This window comes from Neodiprion fabricii, chromosome 1, assembly GCF_021155785.1.
Source record: "Neodiprion fabricii isolate iyNeoFabr1 chromosome 1, iyNeoFabr1.1, whole genome shotgun sequence".
NCBI classification, from domain to species: domain Eukaryota; kingdom Metazoa; phylum Arthropoda; class Insecta; order Hymenoptera; family Diprionidae; genus Neodiprion; species Neodiprion fabricii.
In genome coordinates this window covers 21,572,328-21,598,758 of record NC_060239.1, presented here as the reverse complement: position 1 = coordinate 21,598,758, position 26,431 = coordinate 21,572,328, and the positions used below count along the sequence as shown (strand labels likewise).

The window sequence follows — 26,431 nt, the reverse complement described above, 5'->3', positions numbered from 1 at the left end:
ATTATATGTAATTTCAAAAGTGCGCGCTAAACTTTACGTCACACGATCACCTAAATTCGGGTGTTAGGCGGGGGAAAAGGCCGAGAATATGAAACACTCTACGAGAAGACGCCTTCCTCGTAGTAGTGCACAATTTAATACGTCATTTCTATAATTTAAAACTAATTTCATGGGTTTTGCCCGCTCTCGTCTTTGTCACAAATAATGACACTCGTGTGACCTCCAGTCCCTCCCACCTCTCTTATTGCGACGTCACTCATTTGACAATTTTTAATTTATAACTTAGAAATAAAGTAACAATTTCTACGGCCTCAGACAATAGACAGGTAGGTACTCAAAATCGATAGAAAAAAATTTATATTCTTATATTGTTTTTGACGGGAAAAAAATTAATCATTCTGTGTCTATAGACTTTCAAACCATGCTTTTATGTTTGGATGACGACGGGCAAATGGGAAGTGTCAAGATCGTGTTCGTCAAACCATATTCGTCATGATTGTTTATCAAGCAAGAGTCTTGTATAATTTGTGTATTTTTAATGGAAAATAAATAACAGAACTTAAACAAACTGACCATCAAGGAGAGAAAGTTAATATCGAATGAAGGCGGTATCAGGCTTTCAGTGTATGAATATTAAAAAGTGGAAATGCAAACAAATAAAATTTAATAAATAACGTATTTACACATATAACAATCATTTCACCCGTAGCCGAATTCAGTTGTATTATTAGTTTACGTTACATGTGACGTCACGGAGCTTATGACCCCCCCCCAATCTAGTAAAATTAGCACAATCAAATCAGTCACGGTCAAATACCGTCGAATAAGTTTCCCATTATCAGTGGCATATGATCCCTTTGCCATAGTTATTTATGGCTGTATTTGATTCATGTAGGATTAATTGCGTTATAACGATAATTTTATTAATTACAAAACTAACCGACCGGTTTGTAATCATTACAAAATGGTATTACTGTGAAAGTCTGATTTTTCAGAATCTTTCCGATTGAGGTTGACAACGTTTTTCCTACAGGGACTAAAATATATTTGTTTTGTGAGTTAAATTGTCCGACTCAATTTTTTGGCTGCTCCGATTCAAGGGTTTGGCAGATTGCATATTGATCCTAAGATTCACTCAAGTAACGCATACTTTGACTGTAAAAACTGAAATTTTTTTTGAGAGCAACGATGCAATCCGAAAATTCGACTGCTTGAAAGTTTAATTTGATTAATGGAAAAGATTAGCCTGAGTTGCGTGAAATTTATTTACAGCAGGATTGAAAGAGACAGAAAATATGATAATCCATAAATAATACAACGGATCATCGCGGAACCAAGCCAAAACTCACAAAGGCTTTATCGATAGCTTAAACTAAGTTATAACCAAGCTTGTCTACGGATCATCGCCCTTCGAGCCCTAAGTCACGCTTTGTAGGTTTAACAAAGCATCACTTCTCGTCACTGGGGTGAAGGACTCAGTTTACAGAACTGCGCGTAACAATATTGACCAAAAGAGGAATGGACATCGTTCTCAAAGTGTGTACTTTTCAAAATCTAGTCAAGAATAATTCGATTTTTTCCGCAAGCTCTGATATTGCCGATGTAATTATAATTTTAGTTCGTCAAAAATTATTGTAAAGATACTTGAATAAATTTATTATCAGCTGATAAAGACATGTGCATAAAACTCACAAGCTTCAGGTTGTTGATTACTGTTTACTACGTGTCATAATAAATTTATCCTTAGCTTTAAGGAACGTTGGTGAAATCTAGATTCAGATATATTTTTTCATACAATCGCCGTTTGAATGACTTCACTGTACCAAAGCGTGGTAGAACACTAGGGAACAGGTTTATCTTGGCACCAGCAATTTGGGTGAAATCCCAGTGGGAGGAAAAGGAATGGGAAAGAACTTGCAATTGCACCTTTGAGAATAGTCCACTTCAACTGGATTTCTATTCTTATATTCCGTATTCAACTGACGGTTAGAAGAATGAGTATCATTCAAACAAACACAGCTATGGTGTGGTATTGAAGTATGTTGGTTGGTTAAAAATCTACAGGATTCAATTATTTTACAACAAGATTGTCATATTCTCAAGATAGAATGATCTTCCCAAAAGTACATGAATATCAGATACTGGCATTATGAATAGAAATATTTCAAATCGCTTTAAAGCAATCAAAAATCTGGTACATTCCATTTTATTCTATGATAGCTAATTTCATCTAGAAGAATATTTCTTACGAGGATACCTAAATGAATTTTCCTTTTTTCAAGTAGTTGATTTAACATTGACATTTACAATCATAACGCTCATCAACAGTGGTTTTGCTGCCCTTAATATATGATTAGTCTTCAAAATTTGATGTCAGCGACCTTAGGAATAAGCTTAGTTTTTCGAAATTGGTTGTAGTTATTTATTTCATCGACATTTTTATACATGACTCGAGAACTTTTTTTTTCAACTGCGCGTCAAAATTTCGGTAGAGCATTTCAAATAGAACATTTAAACCAAACATAAGCTCCTAATATTGATATTTAGTGGTGCCTGTTTTATTTGACCATTTTCCATTTAAATAACACGTGAAAGAAATCTGAAAATTTTCGAATTTTTTTCTCGCAAATGGCTTGACTTATCAATTCCCCATAAATTCCCGTAGCTTATGCCAGAGACACGATGGCCGTATGACCCATGCTGTTGACGCGCGATACAAAACGTTCTATAATTTTCCTTCGTATCTTCGTATCAGTAATGTTTTTGAAAAATTATGACCGACAGTGGTTTCCAAAAGACAACCTCAAACAATATGCCAAAACTTCACGTGGGTATGGTGATAAAGTTTTAAAGATTTCGCCAGAGCTGAAAGACGTGGAGTAAAGCAGGCAGGTGAGTCATGTCATGCTGGTTGCGTCATTATATCACGTTGGTTTAAACGAATGAGGCTTGGTCGACAAATTGTGGATTCTCTTTCATACACATGTGTAATTCATTAAAATTTTCAATATTTTACGTCAAGTTCTCGAAAGTGCATTATAACCTCATAATGAACGTCTACCTCAGTGTGTTTCATTAATTGTGGTTTCTTTGTACTGCTTTATACCCAGGCGAGTGTACAAATAATATTTATTTGCGAATATCAATGAGGATCTACATTTTCCTCATACATAACATTACAGGTATTGTTACCTTCTATATAATCAGGTTTGCACGAGAAAGTACGTCACTGAAATCAGTCCAGAGCACAAAGAGCGTAGCAAATCGTACGTCTTAACATCGATGGCGGACAAAGGCCAAGAGTCAACAAAATCAGCAGAATGTCGCGAGGGTGCGATGTCAGCTGGTATATGTATACAAGGCAAAAGGTTTTAGTATAAAATATACGTCAAGTATCATCAATTTAGTATCTTGTGTGACAGGTGGATGCAAGCATGCTATTGCCTCTCTCATGTGGGTTCACCGACGAAGCGTAGATACGGCACCTATAGAAGTCAGCTGATACTGGCAAAAAGCGAAGAACAAGGGTTGGAATATACAGAAGACTGGGTTCTCATTGAAAAACGCATTTTGTAAACAATCCGTCAACTGCATGACACATGATTCAAACGATGTTAGCCATTCTGTATGACAAATGAGTTGCCGCACAAGTATTTGCTGTTCTTGGTGTCTCCTTTTTCGGCCTTGTTGCCCCGAAAAATTGATTGTATTGTATTCCGTGTGAGCTGGTCCTAAGTCTGTTCGGTTCGGCTTCTGTTCATTCCTCTTTCTTCATAGGGGTTGGAAATTTTTGTGCTACACAATGCAAGCTATAAGGGTTACTTGAACGCTATTCATTGTGTGATATATATCTTTCGGATCATAACGTAGACTGAAAACATGTATGAATTATATAGTGCTCTGTTTTACGTGTTACGTCCTCCAGACTTCATTTTCCTTTCCCACACTCTTAGTTACCTTACGCTCTGTAGTCTACTCTTATCGTTCGCGAGTCAGCAGATTCTTCTGTAACTCGCGGCTAGCTTGCCTCCTACATCCCGCAAAACCCAGAAGATCCATCCTAGCGCTCAAGCAAGACACCTATCCCTCTAAACCAAGACCATACCTTTTTCCCTTGACCTACTCCGTTGCATTGACCACTAATAAACAATCATATACCTTAAATCGTTTACCTTCCCTTAATACCGATCCCTTTCTATTCCATTCACTTCCTGCATTGGGAGTAGTAGCACGCGAGTGCATAGTTGACGTGAACGGACCCTACAATAGCCAAATAATACCTTGGCTGGGCGTGGAGTAAGCTCCGATTACCGCTGATCGGAGCCTACGCAATCTACTCCGTAACATACGTAATCTATTTTTCTGTCGATCTCGAACATTGGAACATTCTTTCTAAATTTAAAACACTAAAAGCTTCAACTGAATCGGAATTGGTGTGCGTTGCGCAAGGACAGCTAGTTTAGCAAACTTGAACGACCGAATGCAGGATCAAGACACCAACATCGATGGCCCATTTACTCGAGGAATTAGTTGGAAATAACTGAACATCGAGATGTACTTTGATACTGAAAATTACTTGGAAATCAGCAACATGTCGAACATCTTCATGCGGACCTGGAGCGCGGAAACTGCGGTGCGCTCGTCCCGGAAGTCGCGTTTCACCAGGTAGCTGACCTGGAGCGCGAGATCCAGGAGGTAGAGAACCTGGTATCCGAAATCTGCGGAGCGCGATTCTCGTACGTCCTCTCTACTGCGCGGTTGTTTCCCGACTGAGGAATTCGGCCATCTGATTTTCGTCGTCGACAATTAGTATAGATCGATGACGTCAAGAGAGAAAAAATTTTGGGTGACGTCACTTTCAGAACATCCGAACATCCGAATATCCAAAATATGGTTTCGAACTCTAATACTATGTATGATGATTATGAGACTGCTTTAAATTGGTTCGATGAAGAATGGAGCTTTCGATAAGGCTAGACGTAGAGCTAGTAGTCTTGCGAAGCTCAAGTTTACGGTTTGACAATTCATAGTACCTTCGAATCAATTAGATGCTGCTATGAAACCGTGTTAAAATAACCATGATTTTCTTCCAAAACAATTCTCTACAGTTCGAAGTTATTAATATCTACCAAAATTACTTTATACATGAGAACGAGTAAGCAATAAATTTATACAAAAAGGATTGATATCTCCCCCAAAAGCACTTGCGGTGCAAAAATCTTTCGTCAGGTAGATTAAAAATGTGTTCGTTGCCCTCAAAAATACGTTCTGTGAGCAAAAATTTATACATATTATCATCTCGTCCAAAGAAAGATTCCTCAGTCAAAGTCATTTCTCAGAAAGTTTAGAGGTCTCGAAAAATGATCAATCCATTAAAATGGCAAAACAGCTCATTCGTGGGGTATATAGTTATGTTCCGTCAACTCAAATTGAAGGCGATGACGAATTTTGCGAGTAAAAATAGATGATTATTGGGTATTATATTTTCCACTCTCCAATTAAAAGGCTAATTCTCAATTATGCTAAATACGCTTATAATGATTCGAGATTTGAAATTGCGATACCAACATCGTATACACCTGCATAGTACAGATTTCTGCGACGTCGGTTACGTTTGCAAAAATGCTGCCAGGACTTATTAAGCTGTCAGAGCACAGGTTTCTCCATGGTAAAGTCAAAGTGCTGCTATTGAATGAATTTTTCTACTATTTTTTTTTTTTTTCCATCTATATCTCCTCCACTTTTTACGCCGTACATCCAGGAGATGTACAGTCAGATATACGGGTGAGTTATATCGTTGACGAAATCAAATTACCAGTGCAACAGACATCGCGAATCCCGTATTATATACGTATATACATATATATGGTATATGTATGTATTCCTACGTACGTATGTACGTACATATACGTTTGACGCAAAGCTCGGCGTTTCCCATTTCCCGCGAGCAAATATCCAGGACTTAAGTCGAAGCGCGTCTATTATCATATAAAATCGATACGAAAACGCGCGCTGTCGGATCTGCACGTCAGGCGCAAAGTGGACCACCGCAATAGTCGACGCAAACCACCGTCGCCTTCCCTCATTCACCGCGATGCACTTCGGAGGGTATTTTATCTCACTCAACTTTGACGCGAAAAGGGACGGAAAATTGTTTAAGAAAATTTTAAGACATTGTGACAAGGATTATCACATGATTTGATTGAATCAGAAGCTCACGGTATACGGTAGCAGTGATCGCTCAACGCGATTATTATTAAATTAATTCAAAACAGTTAGGATTGAATAAATTGATTTCGTATCATGGAATCCAATCTCTCGCTCGTTATATTTCTTGTTCGATACAAGGTTGAACGGATTTCAGAAGATTGATGCTTGTCAACTTATCGTGACAGGATATAATTTTGAAGAAATGTCAACGTTTTGCGAAAAATACGTAATCAAATAGAACAAATCAAGTAAGCTACCGCTGAAATGATTAAAGATATAGGTCGGTTATCTCAAAGAAAAAAAAATAAAATAAACCGTATTTCGAATTTATCACAAAAAATAACGACGTTGAAGTTCGTAACTTTGATATAACAAATACATGTACAACATTTTGTGAAATAAAAATCATTTCCGTGTAAAATGAAATCATTTTTAGTCATTTTTTATTCACAAAACGGAGTCTTTATCTTGTCGTTGAATTTGATTATCATATTTTAATATTTGTTGCGATTCAATCGTTGCAGAACAATAGTCAAGTTCGTGTAGTTACTTTTCTTTTATTTTCCAACAAACGAATGATATAGAAGTTATTGACATAAGATAGACTTATTTACAACATCCGAATACGATAATAATATGAGGAAACATGGTACAGCAACAAATTTTTATGAAATTTAACCCCCGTTCTGAGAGAATAATTTCATCATTTTTCGAATTAGAGGGATTCACTGATTTTCAAACATTTCATAATTTAGTCATGAAAATATCGAATGGGGTGTATAATTTTATTCAACGTGATGCAAATAGCATTATTGTGCACTCAGCATACATTACTAATTCAAGTATTTAAATCATCTGAAAAAATAATTTGACCCCTGGTAGAGTGAATTCGAATGAATTTAATAGTATTCCAAGAGCTGATAACGAATTTGGGGAAGGTATTTCAGGCAATTTGAAATTGTACGAAACATTACCATATCATTCTTATTGAATCTGAAATCGAGAGTAAGAAAAGGTGTTTGCGGTTACTTATCTGCTGTGCATCTTACGACATTAAAAAAAAAGAATTACAAAAAATCTGATTTAGGCTTTCTGGAATTTTTTTAATTTCATAATCTAGCCTTTAAGGAATCCAGAATCGAAAATCCCAGACTATTTGGACGGTTTTCAACTATGACCGAACGGCCCCGAATTTGTTTTATTAATATAGACAAAAGATGTACTTTAGGCACTCTGGAATTCTTACAGCAGATTTATTAATTAATATTGAAAATGTGTACAAGAAGCCGGACGAATAGGACGGTTTCCAATAACTATGTGACATGTATAAAGATTTTAAATGAGTGTGACAAAAAAGTTATATGCTGCGCATAACCGCAAACGTCCTTCCCGACCCTCAATTCCAGATTCACTGACATTGATATAGTACCTTTTTTTAAATTTTAAAGTATCTAAAATACCTCACTCAAATTCGTCATCAGCTCTCCGACTATAGGTTTTTACCAATTTGGAAGCGATTTGAAATGAAGCATATACGATATCTAACGATAAGTCTTTGCGTATAATTTCAGTATTGCCAATGTTTGCATTTTTGAAAGCTCACGATTGAAATAATTCTACAAAATACTCGATGTACGAAAATCTGAAAGTGAAACGAACAATAACGATCGCTTCTCGGCTAACCTTGGTAAAATACAAAATCATAAACAGTCTCGCTGTTTAACCTCAATAGATCAGCTCGAATTAAAGTCACGTACGTCCAAATAGACCCGAATGCCTAAAGCTGCCCCAATAGGTATGTATATCGTGTACAAAGTACACGGGAAATCCCCTAGCTTATTAATGTCGAAGGTTTGCAAGCGTTTGCCGCTCAAGTTCGAGCTTAAGCTAATCCCGCGAACTCGGTTCTATATATAATTACGATTTATAGCGCAAATACGAGCCGGAGAAATCGCCGCCGCACACCGTTGACGGTTTACTCGCGAAGCAAGCACCGCCACGGGTGGTACAAATTGCGAAGTTTATTTTCATTTCTGCAAAAGGCAATAGCACGCCAAACCTGTGACGTAGAACCTATTATATTATACAAACGTTTCCAGCTTTCGTTATACGAGTGAAACGCGATTGTTATTTTTACTACGGAATAACAGATTCACAATTTATAGACTGACTAAACAGGTGGTGTTTGATTCCAATAATACTACGCTGGGAAAAATTTCATTTTTAATAAAATTCAGTAAAACAGGTATCGTTAAAAAAACTGTTCGAATATTGTTGGTATTACGAAAAACGAGTACACGTAACCATTTTGCGCTATTGTCGATCCTTTTTTGGTAATTGCAACGCAAAATCAGTTTGTTAGGTTTACTGTACTTTTTTAGTAACATAAGGCTTGAACGTCAATTGATTGCTGTATAAGTATTGAAACAGTGATCGTAATGAGAAAGAATAGTAACGGATACTAGACTTTCCGGTAACAGCTAGAAAACTAATTTTCATTTTCTACCTAGAACTATATTTTTCGATTGTGGTAAAAAAATGAAAATAGTTAAGGACGGATCGGTAACCGGAAGTAAAAATTTCTCTCAGTGTATAAATGGTGATTTTTCACTTTCCTAAATCCGACTCGTTTAATGATTTTTAGTTTTGGTAACCTGTGTTTGCTGTTAAGACCTGACAGGTTGCCAAGTTTCAAATAACTAGAACAGTCCATTCTTTGCCTAATCGTAAGCTACAATGGATGTTCTCCTTTTTAGCAGATTGCAAAGCTTTATGTTGGAACTATCACATGACCGCACATTTGTAAAGAAAAGAACGGTCGGCCTGCATGTAGTGTTAAGCAGGTAAAAGTCTCTCGTTTTCTCAACAAATGCGTCCAATTTTTTTTCGTGGCACACTAACGAGGAACTCTTCGAACTCGTCGCAGCTCATGTAAGTTGTAGAATATTGAAAACTAGAAGTCGCGTATTTTTTTATCGGCGAAAACATGGTTCAAAGGGGAAAAACAACTTCCAAAAATGAGCGTCCAACGGGTTGCTTTCTTGATACGTTTGATGTATTTGAATGAAATCAACGCTGAAGTGTTTCATTAATCAATAGAAACATTTCCAAAAGTAAGAAACCACCGCATTGGATGCATATCTTTGAGAGCCATTTTCATCCCTTTAAAACGTTTTTCCGCCGATGAAGAAGATAAAAAGTGTGTCATTTGATTTTCAATGTTCTACAACATAAATGAGCTGCAACGCAAGCGGAATAGGACACCAAACTGATGTTTCTTGTCAGAGACATGAATGATAAAATGCAGTATTGTAGAGTTAAAAAAGCTGTCTTTCCCTTCAACAATTTTCGTACAATGTGCCAAACCCTGTTGTGGAGACATTTTTTTCCATCACGTTATCTTGGGCATTTGACTGTATTAGACGTCATACATAATATATATTCAAAATTATCGCGTCTTTATTAGTATACAGGGAATAAGAACCTGTGAATTATTCATAACCCGCGTCCCCGTTTGTATCCATACATAAATACCTAATAATTTTCGATTTGTGAAGATTTCCTGAAATTTCTCTGCAAATTTAAAATATGTGGATGCTGACATAGTTGTTGTAAAGAAATGAAGAATGGGAATTTTCACGATCCGGAAATGGTAAGGTCCGGCATGATGACCAAATTCAAGTATCGAAGATGTGAAATCTTGACGGCAATGTGGCAGATATTTTCTCAGAATTTGATAAATACACGCAAAATACAAAGAGAGTCGGAAATAAAAAAGTTTATCGCTTACCACGTAGAGGCCTTCCAAGGCTCCGAGAAGCGTGACAAGTTCCACGTTGTCGAATCGGATATCCGGGAGCAATACAAGAAGGGGACATCGGACGCCAGCTTTCAGCGCTCTGTGGAAAGAATACAGTTGAAAAAAGTAAAGAAAAAAAGATCTATAAAGGGCGGAAATCGGGTAGTGGTCAAAAAGTAGAATCACCAAACAACAAAAGGGTTCAAATTCTTCAAACAGTCGAAAATCTATCACAGTATGTCAAAATAGAGAAATGCAACGTATTGTATGAATGTCGATGCTCTAGAATAATCGAAGTATAAAAAGCGAAGAATGAGAATTTATCGACCCAAAACATAGCGTCATCAGAATTTTCATTTTCTGTACTATAACTTTATATATTCTGACTTTGCTATACTTCGACTTTACACGTTTAGAAATTCTATGAAATCATTTTCACGTCTTGGAAAGTTCCAATATATTGAGACCCTTTTATTACACAGCCATTCTACTTTTTGACCCCATACTCGCCAAAAATGTAAAAAAAGGACTGGCGTGTTGCAGCCGATGGGTAAAAGCTGCGCGATAAAAATTGTTCGTAATTCGTGGATCAAGAGGAAGAATTCGCCGCTGAGGCTGTTCGTCCAGTCAAAATCGGTCTGAATTAAAAATATTGGAATATGGCTGCATTTTGGTGTATAAAGGTTTTCGACCCTCAGAAACACAAACCTGAAGTCATTTTTGAGCTGCATAGACGGCCTTGCGAGAATACAGTAAAAGTTGACGTTTTTTGCATTTTCCTCAGAAATTGTTACCGGTTAATGAAAAATGACTTGACTGTCGTGCAGAGCGGAAAATTTTACGTCAAATTATGTCCTCGCATTGTCGGAAACGGAGTCGGATTAATAAATTAAGAAAAAAGAAATTCTACTTATCGACGGCATCTGGGGAATTTTTATGAAATAATTTTTTTTTTTTTAATCTGTCAATTCGACTCCGTTTCTGACATATGAGGACATAATTCGATGCAAAATTGTCAGCTCTATACGATGGTCAAGTCATTTTTCATCTATAGATTGCAGTTTTTGAGAAAAACGCAAAGAACTTGAAATTTTGTGGTTTTCTCGGAACGCCGACCGAGCAATTCAAAAGTGACTTGAGATTTGAGTACTGGAGGCTTGAGAAAAACGCAAAAATGCAGCCATTTCGCGAATATTTTTAATTAAGACCCATTTTGACTGGACTGCGAGAGCCGGCGTACGATTACAGGCGAGTGAGACGGGAGTCCGTGTAATAAAATCCAAAGAATACGACGATATCTTCGTTGGTACGAAGTATACGTATACTGTATATGTATAATACATAATATGCCATGCCAGGAGCAGCGGCTGTCGGGCGCTTGGCTCCCGCAAGGATTCAGGTTTGATAATTTATGGAACTGGAGAAGATCTTCAAGTTTAAGCTTCGTGTCGTTCCGAGTCACCCCCACTCGACCAAGGTAGGTACGCGATTCCACGTCTAGATACAGGTGAGCTGGCACATGCACATGCCGAAGAAGATACGACTCCACTCGCTATCTCTTGTCTTCCGCTTTCCGTCTTTCCTGCAGCTCGGCTTCCTCGTGGAGATGGACCAGGGAGCGCGGGGGATGGAAAGTACATACACATATAGATGTACATATATGCCTATATACCGGGAATGATAAGGAGGTAGTTAGAACGAAACTATATGGGGGAGTCGACTTGAACGGCGAAGCGTTCCTGGCATATTTATTAGCCCGCTGCAGTCCGAGCTGGGAAACGTCGTTGAAATATAAATACGACTAGATCCTATCCTAAGAAATATCCGCCATTAGGTGAGACAGATTAAGGTGGTGTATGAAGCAAGATTATCTACCCCACTTTGTTTGTCTGATGACTTTCGGAATGGCCACACACCTGGAAAACCTGGAAATGTCAGGGGATTTCTAATTTGGTCATGGAAAACTGAAAATATCAGTTTCCTATCATGGGAATTAGAAACGATTTTTTGAGGTAACAAGTTTACTTTTTTTCGTCGAGAAAACGAATTGGCTTAAACTAACTCTTTTGTAGATTATATTTTTCTTAGATTCGAATTGAATTTGAATCGAATATAGAGTTAATACGCTGAATGATTAAGATTTCAGTAACTTACTAGAATTGGGAAAATGTCAGGAAAAACTAGGTTTTAGATCCTGGGAAACTTAGAGATGTCATGTAATTTTTTTCCCAAAAATTGGTGGCCACCCTGGACATTATACCTAAAGTCCCGAGTTCTTTACGCTAAGTTGTTGGTTTTGCGAAATTTTAATGGTCTTACACACTTACCCGTGACATAGAATTACTTGCGATGGAAAATTGTAGTGTAGAACAAACATCCAATTTGAATAATCTTCAAATCTGTTGTATACGTCGATACTTATACTTTTTTTGAAAACTGTACCTAATATTTGAAACATGAAATAAAAAAGTTTGACCAATAAGGACGCATGTCTTATCTGCAATTATGATCGTTATACATCTGAGAACCAACATGCGAGATTTCCGATTTATTCACTATCAAAAAGTTTAATATCGTGAAAAAATAGAAGTCAAACAGAGTGGAGGGAAGACTTTAAATCGATCCCAACTGTTGCCGCAACCCTTCATTTTTGAGGTACGCTGCCTCATGTTAAACGAAAAGAAGAAATGGCGTTCAAGTTGGAGTTTAATCTTGGAGTTCCAGAAACGTGCGATTTTTGGTAGTATATTTTTAAATTTTTCGACCAGAATCAAAGTAAGCACGATCCTTGACAATTAAAACATAATTGACTTGAAAGCCAGAGTAGCTTGTCTGAAAAATTGTAATTTCACGATGACTACATCAAGCAATTGAAATTTGTGCTCGAAATTCTAACCGTTTTCGAATTCATGTCACTCATTTTTCGTTATCAGTCCGTCGTAATGATTCAGTCGCCAATTATTACGACGTGACTGAATCTGTTTTTACCCCGCACACCGAAGCTAACCATACTCGTCCACTTCAAACACGTAACCAAAATACGCTTATGAAACTTCAGAGAAAATAGTTTTGTGTCAACAAAAATTAATGTGCATTATATTAGAAAAAAAATGTAGGATGAAGGAAACTTGTGTACTCAATTTTCAAATAAGTTGTTGAAAGAGATTCGAGATTGATGTTGATCCTAAGTTTCGTCTTCTGACTGTTTTAGTGTTGTGGCTCAGTTTAATTAAAATTGGTCAAACCAACAGGATTCTTGATCGTTTCGCGGGATGTTTATCAACTGGAATAAGAGTGAATAGCTAAAGAGTGAAGTTGACCCCTTAGTCAATTTGTCAAGCGATAAATTGACAACAACTCTGAATTTTATTTTCATGCTGAAAATATATAAAGGAAGTGAGAGAAGCTTTAGTACGAGTATAAATCAAACCTTGAAAAAATTTGAAAAAGAGACGAAGTACTGGCAAAAATCAACTGTCAAAGGTGATAGATAATATTCAGCGCAAAATAATCAATCGATTCATGAGTTCAACTTCGTGAAGTCAATATAATAATGGGTAGTTATCAGATCGTGAATTTGCAACATTAGGACTATCTGAAATTCGGTGAACCGTAATTTAAATAATGTCTTATTATAACTTCAACCTCGCGTATAATTTTGACCAACTACTCCTGCATGATTGCATTGGCAATGATTTGTGATACGACTCGACACTGGTTTCACGAACCTGGATGTACCTGTCTTCTGACATCTTTGATCCATATTGTTGTAGCTGTAGCAAGAATATCGTGCTATGCATCTGTAATTTGTGTAACAGTACGACGTACTCTTTGCGTAACTTTGAGAATCCATCAATTCTTGCGGAAGATAAAATGAAACATCGCTTATACCTTCAGTTCACTCCGCACCTTCCTCTATATACACAATACAGACGAACAAGGGAGGGTATTTGCTGTGTGGATACGGTGGGCATGGAGCGTCTAAAGTGGTCAGCATAGTTCGCCAGTAATCAATCACCTCTCGCGAAACTTTGTGAAGGATGTTGAGAGTTGAGGATAGTTAACATGCCTACATTTATACAACTAACTACCTATCCACCTTCCCAGTTTGCGTATATTCACAATGTACCAAGTGAAGTGGCGCCAATAGTTTGACTACTTGTACAGCGGCTTTCATTATTTACCGGTGCTAAAATCGTAATCTTATGGTCAACTAGGTCAATTCTTCCACCCAAGCCCTAAAAATCTTTTCATCACTTCTGCACAATTTTTCGCAAACGTAGGGTCAGTTTTTTTTAAATCAAAATTGAAGGTATTGTATTCTGTGAAAAAACAAATCTTTAGCCGATTTTCGTTGGAAAACAGCACGATTATAGCGATGAAAACAAACCCGAAATTAGATTCATAAGTTCACAGAAAGCTGTACTATTGTATTCTGTACATTATTCTCAATGGTTTCCTCACCAAAACGGTTGAGTTCAAAACTCCAGAAGAAATTACGAAAGGTTATCTCGACTTTGCAGTTTGCATGAGATGTTGTTAGTCGAAAAAGTGACAGAGTTGACAAAGACAGTCTCACATATGAGCGACGTGATTAAGAGTTCCAGACTTTTCACAAACCTTTTTACCCCCTCGGTAGCAGCCTCGGCGAAACTTCGTACGTCATGGTAGTCCATATTGAGTGGACCCGTCGGACTGTAGATCAGCCTTTTCGCTGGAAGGTTGATTGGCAGTACGGCACCGATAATCCCCAGGGCTGAGTCGATCTGGGCAGCACAGTAGAGAACAGTCTTGAAGGGCTCCGGCTCGTCGAAGCCCGGGGCGCTTCCTGAGACTAGGATGATGCCGTCGTAGTCGCAGCTGCAGAGATTTACCTCGATCTTTAGCTGACAGGGCATCCATCTGAAACAGTCGACGGAAACGGCGTAAGTTTAATTTTATATTAAATTAAGAAGAAACTTTGCCCAGGCTGAACCGGCTCGAAAATTGGAAGTTTGTATATACGTGTGTGTGTGTGTGTGTATATATACTATACTGTATATGTATGTATATACATACAGCGTAAAGTAACCTACCATCGAAAATGAGGTTCTCGAAACTTTATAACACCTTTAAAACAGAAGCCATTAGCTTTTCTTCGTTTCTTTATACCTATAGGTACTTGGATATTTTTTCGAGTTTCCAACGCGTTGGTTCGCGTAAGTTATGATCGATTCTGAGCGAAGTGGAAAGACTGCGGGATTTAACCCCCCTCCCCCTCTCTCTCTCTCTCACTCTCTCCCACTGCACCCCTTTTTCCTTCATCCCATCAACGTTTGGCTGGCTACAAACGTCCGTATTTCTCTCGGGACATTATCCGTACCCATAATGCACCCGTAATTCACCAATTTTTCTTTCTCTCTGAGCATTGTCCAGTCTGACAACCTGCAGGAGTAGAACTAGAGAGCCACAACTATCAATCATTTTGATGAGACAGCAGATTTCGTTAAGGGGCACACCTAGTGTGACAGCCTAAAAAAGGCAATTTTTGGGAATTAAAAAAAAAAAAAACTAGTGAATCAATCGTTTCAAAATTTTGAGGGTATATTTATAGATGTTTTGAGAATACACAGTAAAATTTTTGGAATAATATATTAAACATTTTTTAAATGACACGCGATCTCCGGCGGCGCCAAAAAAAAAAGGTCCTCCACTGCTGGAGTGATTGCAGCCTTCTCCATTGATAAAACTTGAAAAAAAAAATTCTCGTTAAACGAAAACATATTGTCTGTACGATGACCCTCGGGCGAACAAAAAAATCAAAAATTGACGAAATGGCGGCATGTTGAAAAAAAAGTTAAATTTTACCCAAAATTTTGGTCGTTTTTGGCCTACCAAAATCCGATTTTTGATCAGATCAAAAAACTGGAGGTTCATCGTATGGAGAACTATATAGAGAAGATGCAAAAAAAATTTGATAGCGATCGGATCATTTGTCTCCGAGTAATCACTCCAGCAAATTCGAAAAATGCTGTTTCAAGAAAAACGCGTTTAAATAAAACGCGCTTACGAAGTACTCGATACAACGGTCACAATAAGACTAAATGTATCTGGCTCCGAAAATATGTGACGTAAACGAAAAATATACCTGGAGGCTCACAATAGAAACCGGAATCCTATTTGCAAAGGTTGGAGAAGACGGTAGACTCCGAACAATAGCTCAGGTATGTCCCGTAGCCAATGCAACTATCTAACTGCCGAGCGGCTATTCTTTTAAATAGCTGTAACTCAAAAACTATTTAAGATATCGATTTAAAATTTTAGTATGTTATTTTTAAAGGTATAACCTATCGAAATATGAAAAAAAAAATCGATTTTTTGAAAATTTCACACTACGTGTGCCTCTTAACGTTACTTCTGGCAACCACGTTGGAAAATTTTTTTTTTTTTCGCCACTTCGGACACAAGTTCTACTTCAACGACGTCCAATGTATGAAAATTTCGAAAATTCAGTTTTCAATGTTATGATTCACATTTCAACGAGCTTCGCAGATACGGATGAAATTTCCTCCGTGAAACTGAAGAGATACGTCATCGTTTTCCACAATTGTTCTCCATTTACAATTGACTGACAATAAACGAGTCCGAAGCTAGCAGCCAGACGTCTCTAATTTTTGTTCGAATAAAGTAGTGAAGTTGGGAATCAAAATTTTGTGAAACACTTTCAATCTCCAATACTTCTGTAAAATTATGAGGATAAAACTGAATTGCATCTTTCTAATTCCAAAAAGCTTAAAAAGTTTGGCTGCTAACTTTGGCCACTAGCTCAACTTCATGACAATAAAATTGATTTGGGATTGACAGTGAAAGGGAATGATGGAAACGAATAAAATGAAAATGACACTCTTTTCATACTGTCATTCATAGAATAAATGACACTGTAGGATAGTGGACAAAATGTAGCCTAGAGGTGATTACGGGTAAATCCCGAATACGCAGGAGCATTTGTTTCAGTATCTAGTTATTCGAGGAATCTGCCACTCAAGTATCGATACAAGGGTCTTTTGGTACGATGTCAACATGGGAATGGAAAGCGTGATCCATTCTGCCAACCATTCTGAAATCATCCACGGAAATATGAAACCCCCTATAACTCGACACAGACTCCTGAACTTGCACAAGACCAAATCTCACAAACAGACGGCTGAATATACCATCGATGTTGTTCATCGATGTATCCAGTGGCAGGCAAGCTGATTGCGATTATCTACACTGTAACAATGACCTGGACTTGGGTACAGAGGTTGAAAAGTTTAGGGGTATCAGACACGTACTGTTTGTGACCTTTCATCCAACATCAAATATCGGTTAAAGTTAAGAAAAAAAAATAAACGATGAAAGCTGTCTCGCAATTACTGCCTGATTGAACCAGTTGCTCGTCAACTGTTTTCATTTTTAATATCTTTCAAGGTTCAAATGTCAAAACCATCAATTTTATTCAGCATAACATAAATGCAGTTTACGCAGTCGAAACGTATAATTTGAAACGGAGTTTACGCGATCTATCATGTCATTGCGTAAATGTGTATAAATTTTTGAGCAGCTGTTAATAGATGAAGAACCACAGGGGACTGCAATTTTTTATCAATCAATTTTCAGCAACACGCATCACCATTCAAAATACGACAATTGGAGGATTTCCTCGAAAACTGATCGTGAAATCGACTGACACGCAAACCGATCATATCAATACCGATTGCTGAATATTTGGCGGTCACTAGAAACAGGAAAAAAGCTAAAAGCATGAAGAACAAGGGTGACATTAACGATCAATGTCCATTACCACTTGAAACAATAATTTTACTCAAACCTACTTTCTATCCGATGATAATCATTGTCGACTATGGCGGTATCATCATGAATTTTGAATAACTCAGCATGTTCATGCAAAAAATCATTCCAATCATTAGATACAGAATCACAGTTTTGACGTTGGAAACGAAAATAAAACAGGCGAGTGAGTGTTTACTTGGGAATCACTTGGAAATTATCGGCGATCTGCACTTGATTACAGATGTTAAAGGAAAGCCCGAGATCCATTAATTTTCAACCGATTTCTCGTGTGAATATCTCTCCTCAAAAACTGGTCAGTTGACTTCGCTGTCTCTGTGGCGAGGCATAATCCTGACGATATGTCACAGAGACGAATCACGTGTCGCGTGATTACGACGATGTTCGTATGCTTTTCCACTCTTCCGCGCTCTACCTCAATTTGAAAGAATCTCATTAATTTTCTTCGATAATATCTTTTAGATAGGGAATTGGGGATTGAAAGAGGACGGAGGGGCGAGGCGTAAGCCATTAGGACGACTGAGAAGCAATCAGAAAGTTTTCTGTGTGACGGGCGACTGGTGGCGGTGTATAAGGGATGACGGGAAGAGGGAAGAGGGAAGAGGGAAGTGCGAGAGGACGAACGGTCGACGTCGGGACGCCAGGACGAGGTTGAAACTTATGGAGCCGAGCTGAGTCGGTCCTCAGTTCCGACAGCCGCGGACAGGTTGGGTTAAGAAGGGATCAATTATGCTCTATCCAAAGAATCTCCCAAGCATCAACGGAAGGACCTCCTTCCTTCGTACTCTGGAGCTTCCACTCCAGTCTTTTCATTTCTGACGAATACGACATCCTGGGAGCGGACGTCGTTATGAAACCCAGACGTAGAAAGAATTCGGCTTCCGGCGATAAATAAATGGAATTATATGAAAAACGGCGTGTCATGATGAATGTTTTGGTAGCATCAAAATTTTACACATTTCCGGATGTTTGATTCATTCGTAAATCATGAGTCGTCTTAGCTGTAATTTTCTTTTACGGAACTTAAGAATTTATTTACCGTTAACAAAATGATATTTGGATACGGCGAAATAAATGTTGTTTTTTTTTTTTTATTATTATCAAATTTAAGTCAAGCCAAATAACGATCGATAGAAATTTGTTATTATTTCATATTTGGCTCAACTCAAATTTGACAATAACAACGAATCATTTATTTCGCAATATCCAAATATACGTTTGTTGACAGTGAATAAACTTTTTTCTCACTTTTTTGTCTGTTGTCAGTGTATTATCTCCGGGCAGTTTTTCAGGGTTATTGATTGATATTGAGCAAGTACTGAAATAAAGTTGGACAATTAACCGGCTGACTGGTAGGTACGAGTTATTCCAGTTTTCGTGCCAAAACTGATAGCCGCACACAACCGACCAAATTACGCTAAAATTAGCAGGTACCCAGGGATTTCTTGGATCCCTAATTTCATTTCAAAACAGTTTTTTTTTTTTAATTTGCCACCCCCTGAAGGCGAAAATAGGGGTGCGTTGGGATCGATTTTCAGGTTTATTATGAAATTTGTTGTTATATTCAAATTAGAAATTTGGTATACTTGTTGGAGTTTTTGGAGTCGCCGATTCCATTGCAAAAGTCATTTTTAGGAACCTCCGCTCCCCTGAGGGTGAAAAATGATTCCCAACATGTCAAGAGACTAGTCATGGATTTACTTTACTCCTTAGTTTACCGTATATTTGCATCAGGCCGGCATTAATGAGAAAACTGGTTAGTTGGCTAGTTTTAGCTTAAATTATAGATTTAGGTATCCAGTTTTATGAAGACTATAGCTGAGTTTTTATTACTTTATGATTATTTTGTTCTTCTATATTTCAATTTTGTATTCGTAGTCAGCGACCCAAGAAACATCCGAGTGATGGTTTTTAGACTAGCCGCCTAATTTTACAAAAGTTTTAAGTATCGTCGTCGGCATTTCGAGTCCTCCATTTTGCAATTCTTCAATCTTCATAACGGATGATTCATCATCAGCGATCCCAAAACCCCCGAGTAACCAGTTTCAAAAGACTTATTCCACTCTTGACTTTTTGGTATAAGGGTGCTGAAGCCTAGTCGTAATTACCGGCATTTTAAGCCGCCATTTTTGATCCCTGATATTGAGTTTTTAATTCTGCTTTCAAATATGAATTTAGCGACCCCCAGAACGGTAGTGTACCAATTTTCTTCTAAATTTATTGAGGAATATCAGACTTATTAAAAATGTACATATATCATGCATTAATTACCCGTTGTGCACTTTTTTCTGTACACATACGTTCCATTACCAGTCAAATGGTTAAGGGGAAGATCCACGCCGGCAAATCACAAGAAACGTATTCTATTTTCTTCGGTTTTAATTAAAACAAAAAAGTATTCAAAATCCCAATCAAGACATCGTACGAAATGCTTTTCTGGTCATGCTTCTTCAGAAATAATTAGATGAATAAGTGTAAGAAAAGTGGAATCTTTTTGATACTTGTTTCATTTTGGAAAAATGCATTATATCCTAAAATTTCCAAGATTGGAATCTAAATATTTTCTAACATTATCTTAGAAGCATTTTCAATTTTCAGCAATTGATGGTTTGAAATTGTCTATACAATTTTTTTTGCTTTCACGCAAAACGAAATGAAGCATTTAACCCGCTTTCAGTATTTAAAAACTGCACCTGAGGTAGATCGAATGTAATTTTAATGAAATATTATTCTGTTGTTGCGTAAAAAAAATTTGGAAGTCATCGAATCGATTTACTAGAACCAGATTGTTGTGAAAAAAATCACAATACTTAGTGTTATATTTAATGTTCATAACTTGTTCAAGATACTCACTAGCGTCTCGCGCCAAGTACATTGAAAGAAAAAAAAAAAAGAAAAAACAGAATTGAAGGAAAAAAAATCAGAGATAATTTTGAAAATTTTGTGAATATAAGAAATAATGATCAACAAATAAGTAGCATGTAAACCGATTCGTATCTACAATGCATAAATAATGTGATGCACAAATCGTAACTAGTCGCTTTGTTTTCTCAAACAACGAAGCCTCCACTCTTAAGGTTATTAAAGCTAAGTTTTTGGAATAATCATAATAATCAATAAAAAAACGCGATCTGAAACGTGCATGTGAAAAATTAATCAGTTCCTTCTTACATGAAAGGAGACTTGCTCATGAGGCAGGCATGAAAAAATTTATTTGTCTAATAAATCTATCCTTCTAGATTGGCATAAGAAAATGTGTGTAGTAAAGAACAGCATGCTTCGTGATATGTATTTTTATTTTCTGTCACTAATTATATATTATGCGATGGGACGATGACAGAACTTAAGAAAAACGGTTATGTTAAGCTTTAGAGTGTCGGCATTTTTCCCTTGAAATTCAATATTTTCGAGATGTATGATTTATGTGTATAAATAGTAAACACGTCTAGGAGTTTTATTGATATTGAATTGGCAAAAATATGCCAATTTGCAAACTTGAGACCTGTGCTAACTGATTGAAAACTAAAAAGTTGTACGTTCAGCAAAGTTATTCCTCCAATTTCTGTTCGTTAGTTTATCATGAGGGTTACAAATTTTTATTTGAATCAATATTTTAACAACAATCGTGGTCTGGATATATTCGTCGAGCTGTAACCGTGAGTGAAAATATGTGTGAAATACATAATGCCGCGTCTTATGTTATTCTATTTTCACATCAAAAGCATGGTTAAAGGTGAACGTCTCGAGAAGCAAGATGTACATGAAGTTCCAACCAAGATACTGAGATTCCCGGATAAATATTTGAAGAATTATTGGAACTTGGCTAGCTTGAAACTTTGCAATTAAGCTCGATCGAACAAAACTTCAGGTACATGAGGCGAGGCACGCAGCACTGAGTGCTCAATGTATGGAACATAGCGACGAGGAAAATGACGAAATTACAAGGTACGCCATACTAAGTATAATTGATTTTCCCATAACGCTTTGAACAAGTGGAAAATTACCAGAAAATAACTATTACTGTCTAGTTACAACACTACGGAAAATTCTTGGATACTGGAAAACCTTACAAATCAGTCATTATCATTATAGACTACACTAATTTGGTTTGATAAGGTTAGACGCATAGCTAATGATTCCGAAGCCTAAGATTATTCGTGGGGCAGCGAGCAGAAAATTTGCAAAAATTGCAAATCAAGTGAACTTTCTGAGAGGCCCCGAGGGTGGCGTACTGTCAGATTTGCTCGCTCCAAGGACGCGTTCATTTATCTTGGGCACTGCGAGGATCATTCTTCATTTACTATAAAGACCCGTCAAATACTACTGGCTTTGAATTTTTCATTTCGTCCCTAATTGTTTATTGTTCCCGTTGATTATCTGATTTCACGGATAACTAAGTTACGTACTTGGCAATAAGGATTGATTTTTATATTTTTTGCACGTAAAGGTAATTTTGCTGGTATTCATTTACATATTTGGGAAAACGAATTTTTCGGGATTGTTATTTTGGTGGTTTCTAATTTATGCAGTGAAATTTTGCTGGTAGATTCCACCCTAAAGTACCTGGTGCAAGCTTTGTGTGGGGGTAAATGAATTATTTATAGCTATATAGTGAGGTCCTCTTAAACTTCATCATTTCCTTGTATTTGCATGTTTGACATTACAGATTTCGCTATAGATACGTATTTTGGATAACGTGTAATTGGAAACCGAGTAAAATTTCGTAAAAAACTCTGTTTTCCAATTTGTGGCGTTCACGTTAAGATTCAACGTGTTCATGCAAGCTGATCACGTATTATTTATCTTTTTTTCACACAGCTAAACGATTAGTGCCGAGAGAATTTCAGATTTATTGCTCACATTGTTTTAATGGTTCGTTTTACTTTTCAGCGAACTGTGGTAGCCATCATCGAACTAACTTATACTTAAGAATGAAACGTAGAAACTCGTTGAACAGAAATAGCAACCGTGCTTCCCTGTACAACCTGGGCACTCTGAACAGCTAAATGATCGCGTGTTGTTCCTTCCTATTCAATTTAAACTTATACCCTGAGTAAAATACCGCGCACGTTTCTCGAATGTATCATTGAATCTGCGCATTTCCATCAGTTCGAATGAATCTCGTATGATACGATGAAAAAAAGCTTACGTACGTCAATGACGTAGGTGTATAGACACGCGCGAATGCCGCAGTACATGCAATCGAGAAGAAATCATTTGAAAGCAGGTTGGCACAGCTGTTCCCTGTAGCGAGGAGTGGATAAGACATGTTTACGTTCACGATATTACCGTGAATTGGTCGTTGAACAAGAACGAGTGGGAGGTGTATAACTTATACCCACCGGGATGATGTATGTATACCTCGAGCGGCTCGATGTTCTCTCACAGCTTTCAATCATGCCATACTTGCCGGTGATAAAGTGTGCGTACCGTTGTTTGAAACATCAAATTTATAGATGGATTGAGATACATGGCACGCGATGTGTACCCACCATTCCCAAAGACCCGCTTCACTGTCCGTCGCATGCATTTTGAAGTAAGAGTATCGTTCAATCTTCCGTTTCGGTTAATCTGGCTTCCTCTAAATCACCGTAACTATTTGTGAGTGGCATAGGCTCAGACGGCTCCGGGGGAATTCGCGAGGCTGTAGACGAGCTCGCAGCTTGGAGGAGAATTCATTAAACACAAGAGACGCAGCGTGGTGCTCGCGCGAGTCTGAACGTCAACATAGATTTAAACCCTTATGGTAATCCTCCGGCGGCCCTCACCTTTTCTCTTCCCTCGCAGCGGCGCTCCTCACCTCTCTCGTCTCCTATCGCCACTTTTCGCCTGGGCTGCCATTTCTCTCTCCGATTACCGTAATGGCTCCCCACGGACAGTTGTGGAACTGACGAATGGCCAGCTAGCTCAGTTTGCCTTTGAGTTTAGTTCAATAAAATTCGACCGACGTTCTCTCTCCCGGGCTCCGATGTTGCCTACTTCGCTTACAATCCCTCTGCGCCCCTTACCCACCCTCGTGCTCCGACCCCATGGCACTCCTTCGATTCCATCCAACCAACCACCCACCCACCATTTGTCTCTTCCAACTTCCATCCAAGATCGACTTGACGAGATGGTTTCCGCGGAGTGGCAAAGCCGCTGCATCGCTCCGTCACTTGACTAAGAGGAATCCTGAGACCCCAACGCGGAAACGGAGAGGCGGCACATCAACCGGATTCAATCCGCGAATACACCGCCTGCACCCTGATCGGAAATGCACTGCGCTGTGCTTTACCCCAGCTTTTATAGAACAGGCAAACTTCATTGCTATATTTAGTATGTTCTGTGGTCGGTTGTACAAATTAACATCGATAATACACCGGGCAAATGTTTGTTGGTAATTATATTTGCATTGAAATATGCCCACTCCATGTCCGTTGCAACTTCGCACAACAATTATGGCCACATGTTTTAAAATGAGGTCTTGCATTGCACCCATAATAGCCAGATTCGTTTACCAGTCACAAATAGTGGTTTCCAGTACCTAGCTGATCACTTCGGTATATTCTTATATCCGTATGATGAATAATTATGCTGAATCGCATTGTAGTTCTGATTGAAAACGATTATTGGTGTCTTGCAAAATAAGCTAAAGCGTAACATTATCGATTAAATGCAGTAAAAAAAATTTCACGGCATTATCGTTCTTTCAACCGATCCATGCTTTTTATCCATGCAACGTAATACCTGCTGGCAAACAAAGCTGATTTGATATAAGGTAATTAAAGGGAGAGGTGGCCTCTCCTTATTTGGGTTACAAGCTCGGAGCTTGTAACGCTCGATGCGTTAAACAGAAAGCGATGGCGAGTGAGGTGAGAGGGGGAGAGTGAACGCACGAAGAGAGTGCAAAACCATGGTTTACCAAACAACGTACATGCGTGGGTTTTCTATACCGCACGGATTCTGTGCGTTTCTTGAGTACGAGATACGTACGGAGGTCGACTTAATCCGATGAATTGCAAAGAACCGAACAAGCGAGAATACCGGCAAATTTCAACTTAGTGACTGAAATGATGTAGACGGGACGAAACGAAACTGAATGGAACCCCCTCGGTGAAAATGAATTATTCATTCGTGTAGGTACATCGCTTGGACGAAGTTGCTATATACGTACCATGCCATCGAGATAACGACCTTATCGCGTCCCGAAGCTCAGATCTGAAGGATTCCTCCTGAGCACGAGTGCGTTTGTAGCGGATGATTCGTTGATATCGGAGTTTTACCATGGCCGACAATATACCCAGTTTCACACAGCCTGGATCGCATTTCCAAGGACGTAAAAAAGAGGAGCGAAAAAGATTTCACTCCATCAGAAGAGTTATGAGGTACGGAGACCGTCTTTAGGGAGAAAGAAAGGGAGTGAGCGTCAGAGGGAAATACAAAACCAGAAAAAAGATATCTGCAGAAGGGCTGATAGGCAGATGGAAGGAGTACTTGAAAAGACGAGGAACGTCTTATCTGACGTGTTGTTCAACGAGCGAAAACCGAGACGGAGGGTATCAATGATCTCGAACAACGACTATCTAGTGGCACATATAGCTCTCTCCCCTCGAACCACTGAAAAAAATCGGTGCCAAGGAAGGATAGAGATCAGGAGGAAGAGATGTACCAAAAGTGAATCCCATTTCCGCAGCCCAACTTTCCACATGCCCAAGTTCTATAGAGAGCCATTAAAATCTATTATTAGTCCTGCGTCACAGACCCGTTGCGATTGTTCAATGACGCAAATTCGCAAATACATATCGGTTAGACCTGTGATGCACAGACTTGCTTGAAGATCGTCAGTTTCGAGTGATCGTTGACAAGAGTGGATGCATGAGTCAGTTCATTTAATAATGAATAACAATAATGATAATAATAATAATCTGCTACAGCACTAATCCAATACACTTGCAAAAACGGAAAACGTTTCGACCAGTTGGAACTGATTATGCCATACACGTCACTTTTATACAACTAATGCACGAACAATAAATTAGGTATCTTATACCATTCAAAGGCATTCTATGTACTGTCTACGAGCTCCATTTCCTCTAATCAGTGCTATTACATTCCAATCATGATTGCCTACTATTTTGTCCGACCATGTTTCGTTCTACGAATCCACTTTGTCTAACAATCAAATGATTATAATTCTGTCGAGAGTAAAGTTGTTCATTAGATAAATGAAGATAAGAGGATCTTATTGTTAGCTGAGACCTATGACCAGCAAATGGCATTGAGGACCAAACTGATACGCACATGGTTCAATGATAATTGTTGAAAAGTTTTCTAGCTTTGTTTTGGAAGAGCTTGAGATTCTTCCCAATTTCCGAGAGTTCCAGCAAGTCTCATAATAAAAGATTAAGGAACAGTAATCTTCTAATGTAACAAGGCAAAAGCTACAACTTCCAATACGAGGTAATATAGTTGCGAGTTCCTGTCATCTCTTGAATTCTATCTTTTGTACACGCAATGTGAAACCGAAGTGACGAACACGCTTGCGGTCGTTCCGAGTGTAATTCAGATCGCCAGGTCTTACAATCTGTGCACACCTTTCGTGCTTTTCGATGG

General features: G+C 38.1%; 1 protein-coding gene across 2 annotated transcripts in view; it reads right to left on the bottom strand.

The window, feature by feature from the left end:
- Positions 1-26,431, bottom strand: part of LOC124188035 (putative aminopeptidase W07G4.4) — a 48,871-nt gene that overhangs the window by 12,472 nt on the left and 9,968 nt on the right. For both annotated transcript variants that reach the window (XM_046580301.1, XM_046580302.1), the window contains 2 exons: positions 14,630-14,911; positions 10,001-10,109 (listed from right to left, as the gene is read on the bottom strand). In XM_046580301.1, the coding sequence (XP_046436257.1) occupies positions 10,001-10,109; positions 14,630-14,911 (391 nt within the window). The remainder of the gene's footprint in view (positions 1-10,000; positions 10,110-14,629; positions 14,912-26,431) is intronic.